Below are 10,343 nucleotides of genomic sequence, written 5' to 3'. Positions count from 1 at the left end.
GAGCCTTAAACATTAATTAATCAGGCTGTAAGAAATTAATCAAAGAAAGTTAATTTCAAAAGTAAAATGAGTACATACTTAAGGGTCTGGCTCAGCTGAGGTCCAGCACATTGTAAGAAGGACATCTCATCACTTTGCCTTCCCAGTGTGGAGGCTGAAAGGGATTTCTGGCATTTCTGAGGGAATTGGTGCAGAATTAGTGGGTGCTGAAGGTACAACTGAAGTTGGGAAGGGTGCACAAAGAAATACCAAAATTCCTGGGTCAGAATTCATTGGCAGAACCACCTGCAGCCCAGGGGAGGGGCACAGCAGCCACAGCCTGCATGAGAGGAGCAACTCAGAAGTCTGGAGAAAGGGCTTGGAAAGATCAGGAACAAAAGGATAAGACTGCTACAGGCAGGGAAACAGTAAAATGAGAAACAATGAAAGAGACAGCAGTAAAACATGCATCTGTTATTTAATCCTGGGTAAATACCCAGATTAGTGACATCAGATTCTGCTGTTTATTTGGAGCTTACTCTGGAGCCGTGGCTCCCAAGGCGGAGGCAGCTGGGATAGAGCCCATGGATCCAGCCCAAGGATTTATCCCAGACATGGCATCAGGCAGAACTAAAGTTTGTATGGAAATACTGTCTTTCCAGCCCCTGTGCTCATAAAAATAAAGCTGGCATGAGCTGGCAGGGCGAGGGAATTCAAAAGTTTCATAAATTGTCACATCATTTCGCAGTCACTCAGTGCTTAGATGGGCCTTGAAGGTCATGAAGGCTAAACATGGACATTGTGTCTCTTTTTTTATTGGTTTTTATCCCAGATGCCATCTTTACTTCCCCACAAAGGCTGGCTCTGGTTCACAGAATCCCAGAATCATTAACGTTGGAAAAAACTTGCAGGACCATGGAGTCCCAGCTGTGCCCGATGCCCACCTTGTCCCCAGCCCAGAGCACTGAGTGCCACCTCCAGCCCTTCCTGGGACACCTCCAGGGATGGGCACTCCAAACCTCCCTGGGCAGCTCTTGCCAAGGCCTGAGCTCCCTTTCCATGGGGAAATTCCTGCTGCTGTCCACCCTGAGCCTCCCCTGGCCCAGCCTGAGGCCGTTCCCTCTCCTCCTGTTCCCTGCTAGAAAAGGGTGACTCCCCAGTGAGAAAGCAAAATTTGCTCACTTCCTTAAGAAGTATCAACAAACACAACCCATGCAGAAAAAAAGGGCTGATTTGTGATTTAATATTTGACTGGCTCAGCCCACAAGGAACATCCAAGCTTCTGCTCATCTGATCCCACTGAATGTTCCTGAGCTGAGCTGTAAAGTGAGACATTTCCACAAGGCTGCTGATGTTCCTGGAGATAAATGTGTTGAGTTCCTGCTGCTTCTGCCACTTGGCAGCGAGGAGGGGAAGGCTGGTGCCCAGCAGTGAAAGTGTTACTGAGCACCAGGGGCAGCTGGAACTGCTGAGGAAGGCACATGGAAAACATGACGCCGAGCGAGCGGGGCTAATTAACACTGGCTGCTTAAATTAGAAAGCTTTTAATGGCTAATGTTTAAAAATAACACCTTAATGATGTCTAAAAATAGCTGCTGCCGAGCCCCAGAGTGTTCTGACCTCCATTAAATCGGGGGTCCATTTCCCAGGACTGGTGGTGTAAATCACATTTTCCTTTGAGGTCGTGTTCTGCCCGGGATCAGCTGCAAAGCCTCGTGCCCGACCTCGGGAGCCTCTTTGCAAACACACCAGAGTGACCTGGAGACTCCTCTGGATGTGGGCAAAGTGTGGATGTCATGTGTGGGATGAGGAATTAGAGAGGATAATCTTGGGTCGTGCTCTCTGCTCATCATGAGGGAGTGGGAGATTCCCAGACCAGGCAAAACCAGGGATGTGAGAGGATTGAGGACACAGGAGACACAAGCTCCATTTCCAGCTCGATTGCCAACGTCTTGTGTGATGTCTTGAGGTCCCTTATGGTCCTGCTATGCCCCAAAACCATCTGTAGATCTCCCTGATCCTGGAGGAGTATTCCCAGGATAATTTCCCTGAGATGGGTGGCATGCTTGGATACAGATGTGCCTCACGGGAAACAAATAATAACATAAAAAAGGAAAATGCTGCTTAATTTTCCTTGATATGGGAACCAAACCCATATAACCTGCAAGGAAAACAAACACTGAGAACTTCTCGTGGTTGGAACAGAAATAAAATATCTCCAGTAGTGCTGGAGGTAACGATTTGCTCCTTTGTGCTGTGCTTGGCCCTAACCCATGGCCTGTCATATCTGTGGTAGCTGAGAGAAATCTGCAGCCTGACCTCCCCTGGAACGATGATTTCTGATATAAAACCCTCTGTGTTTGTCTCAGGATATGCAAATGAGGCAAATTACTTCAGCAGCCACATAAACTCAGGTGTTTTCACTTAAGTGTTACATAAAGAGGATCTGAAACGCCAGGAAGTCGCAGCAGGAGGAAAAACCTTTCCTAAAACCAGGCACACTAAAGGAAATCTGCTCTTTGCTTTGCTCTTCCCTTCCAGCCAGCAAATCCAACATCCCATTCCTCCCCATCCCATGGCACACTCCAAGTAAAAGGAATGAGTGGAAGTACAGAGTCCTCAGCCTGTGCTGTTGTCCTGCCTAGGCCATAAAATCCTTGTGCTTTTCCATTTTGCCCTTTATTTTCTCAATGTCCAAGGGATTGTTTTGGGAAGAGACGCCCCATCCTATAAGAAAGGTGGAGAGAGACAATTGCCAAGGGCTGGAGGGCCAGGAGCCAGGGAATGGCTTCCCAGTGCCAGAGGGCAGGGCTGGATGGGAGATTGGGCAGGAATTGTTCCCTGGCAGGGTGGGCAGGCCCTGGCACAGGGTGCCCAGAGCAGCTGGGGCTGCCCCTGGATCCCTGGCAGTGCCCAAGGCCAGGCTGGACATTGGGGCTTGGAGCAGCCTGGGACAGTGGGAGGTGTCCCTGCCCATGGGATGGATGAGCTTTAAGGTCCCTCCCAACCCAAACCTTGCCATGGTTCCATGATTTTGCTGTCAGGCAGAGATCAGTGAATGCCACAACAACGGAGACAAACCCTGGCACTGATTGATGCTCACCTGAAGCACTCCAGACTCGTTAGAGACAAGTCTGAGACACAGGGAATGTGGAGCAGCTTTCACTTTGCTCCCTCTGCATCCTTCAGCTGTCCTGATGGCATTGATGAGTTGATCCAGGTGGTTTTCCTCCCTTTTCCTGCTCAGGCCAGGTCCTGCAAACACTTCCACTCTCTCCTCCGAGCAGGAGTTCAGCACGTGCATGGGGCTTGACAGAACTGGAGCCTAAATTTGTTCCTGTTTCTGAATTCCAAGCTGGATTGTGACACAAGGGTTATTTTCTATATTAAAATATCGGGTTTCTGCCCACACACATGATGCATGATGTATAACAGAGCTGGCAAGGCAGCCACTGGAAAAGGCCACTCAATCTGGGCTTTATCCAGACGGAAAAGATGCCATTCCTTGTTTTTCAGCTTGGATTTATACACCACCAAACTGTGAAGGTGTTGCCCCTCAGAAGTTCCAGGATGTTCACCTGATTCCACATTTCACCCACAAACTGAAATCACGACGTGAAACTCCACAGACCCTAATGAAAATTATTCCCCTTTGAGTTGCTTTATTGAAATGCAACCTCAAGAAATACTGGCCAGTCAGGAAAGCAACTTTAATCCAATATTTGTTATCCTCTTCCACAGGTTTTAAATCACTCTCTTTGCTCCCTACTTTGAGCAAATACACCCTTATTGTTTTCCTAGTCCTGCTATGACCTTCTGGGAATGTTTTCATCGCGTAAAGCAACCTGGAGTTCCCTACTTTATAAATCTCCTTCATTCCAAGTGTTAACACTACCTAATTCTCTGCTTTAGAGAGGAAATCATGTTTGTTTTTTTGAAGAGCCTGCTGGGAAGAGGAATATTTGCATTTAAAATATTTTTTTCCCATTTCATAAATTGTCTTGAGTTCTCTTCCCAGCGGGCAGCAGAAGGCTGTTTATATAAGGGAAGAGGGAAGCTTGCTTTCCCATTACTTCCACAAAAATACGATTAACAGCGATAACTATGCTAATTATTGCCCTCACTGCACTTGGAATGCACCTCACTGGCTGGAGAGGCAATGCTTTGGGGTAATAATTAACTGCTTTTTTCCTCAATTACCTTTTATTAGGCGAGCAGGAGGTGTCAGAGTAAAACAGCCGCACATCTTCCAAGAAAAGCTCGTGTTTTCCGAGGGAACCCAAGCGGAGGTGCCTCATTAAGAGAACCGGGCAGGACAAACATTCCCATGGCGAGCTGGGCCTTGGAGCTGCTCGGCTTCTCCCTGGGCCTGCTGGGCCTAATTGGGACGTTAATTGCCACCGTCCTGCCGCACTGGTGGCGCTCGGCACACGTGGGCACCAATATTATCACAGCTGTGGCCTACGTGAAGGGGCTGTGGATGGAGTGCGTGTGGCACAGCACCGGCGCCTGCCAGTGCCGAGCGCACCGCTCCCAGCTGGCGCTGCCCGCCGACCTCCGCGCCGCCCGCGCCATGATGGTCACCTCCTGCCTGCTGTCCGTGCTGGCAGCTGCCGTCGCCGTCGTCGGCATGAAGTGCACGCGCTGCGCCGAGGGCAGCCCCGCCAAGGCCTCCATCGCCGGCTCCGGCGGGATCGGCTTCGTGGCGGCCGGGCTCCTCTGCCTGGTCCCGGTCTCGTGGAGCACCAGCGACGTCGTTATGGATTTCTACAACCCCACGCTGCCCGCTGGGATGAAGTATGAGATAGGGCAGGCTCTTTATCTTGGATTTGTCTCCTCAGCCTTGACCATGCTGGGTGGGGCTCTGCTGGGCGCGTCGTGCCTCGGCGAGGAGCCGCCTTTCCCGCCACGTTCCGGGACCGGGCCGAGCGCCTCCAAGGGAAACCCCGCTCCTTCCCTGACCTCTGCGTCCCACAGCGGCTACAGACTGAGTGACTACGTGTGAGCTCCCGGGATCTGGCACGGCTGCCTCGGGATTCCGTGCGTGGCATGAGAGAACTTGGAATTGATGTTACAGTTTTTTATCCCTTTTTCCTTTCGTCCCAGAGGAGGAGAGGGTGTGGATGCAGAACTGCTGCCTGCAAAACCTGGGAAATAAAGGCAAAGGAGCTGGGGTGTTCCCAAGGCAGCACGTCCCTGTCTACCTCCAATCAGGGATGTGCAGGCAGGTAAATCAAGGGGTTTTGTTAAAAATAATGCTTTGGTCTGGAGTTGGTGCCCTGTGAGGCAGAACTGGCCACAACTCCTTGTTTCTTCCCCAAAAAGACACCGTTTTCCCTAAAACCTGGAATTTCTTGGGGATACACAGTGATTTCCAGCACTGATTGCCTACTTGGTTCCTCATTTCCATAATTCATGAATGTTTCATCATGACAAGGTATTAATTTTGCTTCGACTTCACTGTTTTTGTTTGGTTTTTTTACAGTCCCTTGCGATATGAATTTCAATGGCACTGTGACAGACGTATTTGACAGCCTGTTACAGGCAGTATTTGAAGTTACATTACAATGTTTTGACCTGATCAAAATAAAATTTCAGCGCATTTTTGAAATGCATCACGAGGGAAGCAAACCCTCTCAGTGGCTCAGAGCTGGGTTTTTTACAGATGTCAGCAATAGAATGAAACCAGACATTTGATATTAAACATATTTTTAAAATTTAAAATCAGATTTCTCAGAATTTATCACAGAATGGGCATTTAGATTTTGGTCAGATTTAGCATTCTGCACAATCTGTGCATTATAGAGAGTGGAAAAACAGTTCCTTAAATCCTATTCCCAAAGCAGAGGGTTTTCAGCATTGATCCAAGTTAATACCACCATAATTTTTAAAAAGAAATGGAATTTCTAAGCAATCTGCTGAGACCAATAATAATAAAAGGGATCTGGGACCAGAGTTTGGTTATTTGTGGTGACAGGACAAGGGAATGGCTTCCCAGTGCCAGAGGGCAGGGCTGGATGGGAGATTGGGCAGGAATTGTTCCCTGGGAGGGTGGGCAGGCCCTGGCACAGGGTGCCCAGAGCAGCTGGGGCTGCCCCTGGATCCCTGGCAGTGCCCAAGGCCAGGCTGGACATTGGGGCTTGGAGCAGCCTGGCACAGTGGGAGGTGTCCCTGCCATGGCAGGGGTGGCACTGGATGGGCTTTGAGGTCCCTTCCAACCCAAACCATTCTGGGATTCTATAATTCTATGAACGTGCAGACCAGGCTGCTCCAAGCCCCAATGTCCAGCCTGGCCTTGGGCACTGCCAGGGATCCAGGGGCAGCCCCAGCTGCTCTGGGCACCCTGTGCCAGGGCCTGCCCACCCTCCCAGGGAACAATTCCTGCCCAATCTCCCATCCAGCCCTGCCCTCTGGCACTGGGAAGCCATTCCCTGGCTCCTGGCCCTCCAGCCCTTGGCAATTGTCTCTCTCCAGCTTTCCTGCAGCTCCTTCAGGCCCTGCAAGGCCACCCTGAGCTCACCCCAAAGCTTCTCCTCTCCAGGCTGAACAATCCCAGCTCTGGCAGCCTTTCCTCCCAGCAGAGCTGCTCCATCCCTCTGCTCATCCTGGAGCCTCCTCTGGCCTCTCTCCAGCAGCTCCACGTCCTCCCTGTGCTGGGCCCCAGGGCTGGACACCAGTGGAAGGTGTCCCTGCCCATGGCAGGGGGTTGGAACTGGATGATCTTTAAGGTTCCTTCCAGCCCAAATTCTGTGATCACTGACCCTTCAAACATCTCAGTGACAGACCCTGAGGAGCAGGGAATGAACACAAACTGCACAATGGCTTCTTAGAGAAGATGGAGACAAACTGCTCATAGTCCACTATGGATTTCTGGGATGACTTTCAGCCCAATGGAGGTGGTCAATTCCGTGGGCTTTTCCTGTATTTCCATTGGAACAGATCCTGCCAAGTGATTAGATACCAGCCTGAGCCAGGGCTTTGGACAGCCATGAATGCTGGAGCACAATTCCAAGTGAGGAAATGGGCTGTGGGTCATTAGGGGGGCTCTTTGCCATATACTGATAAATTCCTTCCCTTGCCAAGTGTTGGTGTGGTGGGAATACTCCTGTGTAGGGCTGTTCTTACTGCAGCAATTCCCAGCCAGGCAGGATATGTGACAGGAGTGGGAAGAGTTTTTAAAGTCCTGGCAAAAATACCTGGAAGTGCTTGGATGTCAATAAAGAGGGAAATGGTTTCTTTCACAGAGCTGGAAACCAGTGGATCTTGCTCCATGCTAAAAGTGACATAAATTTCTTTGGTTTTTCTTTTCTTTTCTTTTCTTTTCTTTTCTTTTCTTTTCTTTTCTTTTCTTTTCTTTTCTTTTCTTTTCTTTTCTTTTCTTTTCTTTTCTTTTCTTTTCTTTTCTTTTCTTTTCTTTTCTTTTCTTTTCTTTTCTTTTCTTTTCTTTTCTTTTCTTTTCTTTCTCCTCTCCTCTCCTCTCCTCTCCTCTCCTCTCCTCTCCTCTCCTCTCCTCTCCTCTCCTCTCCTCTCCTCTCCTCTCCTCTCCTCTCCTCTCCTCTCCTCTCCTCTCCTCTCCTCTCCTCTCCTCTCCTCTCCTCTCCTCTCCTCTCCTCTCCTCTCCTCTCCTCTCCTCTCCTCTCCTCTCCTCTCCTCTCCTCCTCTTCTCTTCCTCTTTCTCTCTCTCTCTCTTTCTCTCTTTTTTCTTTCCTTCTTTGATCTACCAAAAGACATTACCCCCTTCCTTGCAAACCTCGCTTAGCAACATGAGAGAGATGTTCTTTTTCACTTGTTTTCTTGAAAATTATTAATATAACTTAGTCCACATGTTCCTATTCTCCACATTTCCTATTCTTATCACTAAAGGGGCATCTGGACATGTTGATTCCCAGTTTAATTTGGATCATCCTTTCCAATGCTTCAGCCCATGGCATCAGAAGATTTGTTTAAACCCTTTACTCACTTTTCTATAAACTCAGACATCTGAATGGGTTTTAAATGCTTTATGGACAAGAAAGGCAGAATAAACCCAACCTCCCTCCTTTTTTCCTGGGGGGAAAGGTTGTTAATTTTATTTTCTGCTTTAAGCAGGAAGAAAACACATTAATTTCATCAGCTCACACTTCAAAGATGTTTGGTAAGCAAACTGTTAGAAAGTGGAGTGAATAAACAGAGTGAATCAATGCAGAGATTTGACCTGTTGAGAGCACATGTGTGGACTTCATAGAGATGTGTGTATATTTAAAACGCTGGAATTCCGGCTCCATTGACTTCTCAGAGGTCACAGTTTCACCCATAAGCTCATTATTATTGTCAATACTCCCAAATCTATTAGAGAGCTTTTAACTAAAAGGCCTCCAGAGCAAAGAGAATCAAAGTCAGGGGGATTTTGCCCCCTAAGAAGGATGGGATGGCAAGGAAAGGCTTTTGTTGGCCATTTCACAAAGTGTTTGGAATTGAGCAGAGCAGCTGCAGCCCGTGGGATGTGTGAGGGAGTTCTCCCTTCCACTGGAGTCAAGGACAAGCAATTTTATTTTTAAAATGTCATAATCACTGGTATTGATCACTGGGGGTGCTCTCAAATGCATCCAGGCTCGGGCTATCGGCACTATTGCTATCCCTGGAAATTCCAGCCCAATTAGGCTGCCTTGCTAATGAACCTCAGCTGCTTTTCATGGCTTTCTGCGGGAGAAAAAGGCTCTTTGACAGAGCAGTCCCAGCCTTCCACCTGCCCTGAGCTGCCTCTTTGTTTTATTTAGTCCCATTTTATCATTCCACGGAAAACACAGAGAGTGAAAATCAAGAGGTATTCATAAACCTTGGAAAACAGAGTTAGAACTAAATTGCTTGGGAGAGGTTGTGGCTGCTCCTGGATCCCTGGAAGTGTCCCAGGCCAGGCTGGACAGGGCCTGGAGCAACCTGGGATAGTGGAAGTTTCCCTGCCCGTGGTAGGGGAGGGATGTTCTTGAAGGCCCCTTCTAAGGTGGATGATTCTGTGAAATACATGGTAAAGATCAGCTAAGGCAATACCAGATTTGGGTTTCATCATGGATGCAAAGTTAGATCATGTTAAGTCCCCTCACTCTTGAAAGGAAGTTGAGGAGGAAGAACCTGGAAATCAGGACAGTTCAGTGAAATATTTTCCTTTTACTGAACATTATCAACTCAGGGAATCAGCTTTGCAATTGCTGATGATTTCTAGAGTTTTATGGAATTGGTATTTGCTTCCTCTACAAGGGCAAACCATCAAGTAGATGTTGCCAGCAGGAGAAAAGTGGGAGCAAGGAAAAGGAATTTCCATCCCCAGTAATATCCAAGTGTTCCTTTAGTGGTCTGCACACGTAACAAACACGGCTGTGCTGGATCCAAATCCTCACGTAAGTCCTGGCACCGTGAGCTGGCAGATGCCCCACCAGAAACGCCACTCCCTCACCCCTGGAGTGAAGCTCTTGGCAGTTCTCAACTCATCCAGTGCTTGGAATCTGGATCCAGTTTGGAATCTGGATCCCAAACGTCCTCGTTTGGGATCTCTCAGCATGTGGTGCTGATCCCATGTCCAGCAGCACATCCCAAGCACTGGAATATGCAGCACAGCCACCAGTCCCTGAACCCCATTGATGGCACCTCAGGGTCCTCCCACAGCCTAAACTCCTCCTCTCCCACAATCCCAAAGCAATCTGGAGTCTTCCAGCTGTCGTTTGGTACCTCCTGGCAGGAGTTACATGGCAGACACGAGCAAACCGATCCATAAAGCCCGAAATGGGCTGTGAACAGAACTTCTGGAATGTCTCGTTGCTTCCAAGGGCCAAACAGGAGAATGTTGGTCTTTAGAGAAGCTCACACTCCATGGACACAACACCCTCCCTTCCTCTGGAGGTTTCATGGTCTCTGGGCATCAGCTCCAGCTTTCCCTCGGTGTGACCAGACCTGTAGCAGTTTCTGTCAACCCCACCTGCTGCAAGAGCTGCTTCCCTTTTCCCAGGCTCAGCCAAAGTTTCCTCTATTCCTCCTGCAACACCTTTTGAAGATGTGTTTTGGCCAACTTTGTTATATTCTTTGTTTTCTCCTTGATGAGTTCCATCACCTCCTGAGAGGTGTCCCTGCCCATGGCGGGGGTTGGAACCAGATGATCTTTAAGATCCCTTCCAACCCAAACCATTCTGTGATTCCATGATTTAACTTCAGAGCAAACTCAGGAGGGATGCAAGGATTGCTGTCCCTCCTTTTTTATGGTGAATACCAAACAAAGAGGAGAACTCAGTGAATGCTGCCAAGTTCACTACAGGGGTTTTAAAAAGTGGCCGCTGTTCAGCACCAACCAGTGACCCTCAGTACCTTGTGGGTTGGGATGTGGCTGAGCCCTCTCA

At 48.7% G+C, this 10,343-nt stretch overlaps 1 protein-coding gene across 1 annotated transcript; it reads left to right on the top strand.

The window, feature by feature from the left end:
• Nucleotides 1-4,246: 4,246 nt before the first annotated feature.
• Nucleotides 4,247-5,727, top strand: CLDN14 (claudin 14). The gene has a single exon (XM_069028143.1). It carries the CDS (start codon nt 4,307-4,309, stop codon nt 4,982-4,984), a length of 678 nt encoding a protein of 225 aa, XP_068884244.1. The 5' UTR covers nt 4,247-4,306; the 3' UTR covers nt 4,985-5,727.
• The last annotated feature ends 4,616 nt before the right edge of the window (nt 5,728-10,343 follow it).

Source organism: Aphelocoma coerulescens, chromosome 1, assembly GCF_041296385.1.
Source record: "Aphelocoma coerulescens isolate FSJ_1873_10779 chromosome 1, UR_Acoe_1.0, whole genome shotgun sequence".
Lineage (NCBI taxonomy): Eukaryota > Metazoa > Chordata > Aves > Passeriformes > Corvidae > Aphelocoma > Aphelocoma coerulescens.
This window is presented reverse-complemented; position numbering and strand designations above follow the sequence as displayed.

Coding starts and splice junctions, on each gene's coding strand:
- CLDN14 (XM_069028143.1), top strand. CDS start 4,307: ATGGCGAGCTGGGCCTTGGAGCTGCTCGGCTTCTCCCTGGGCCTGCTG.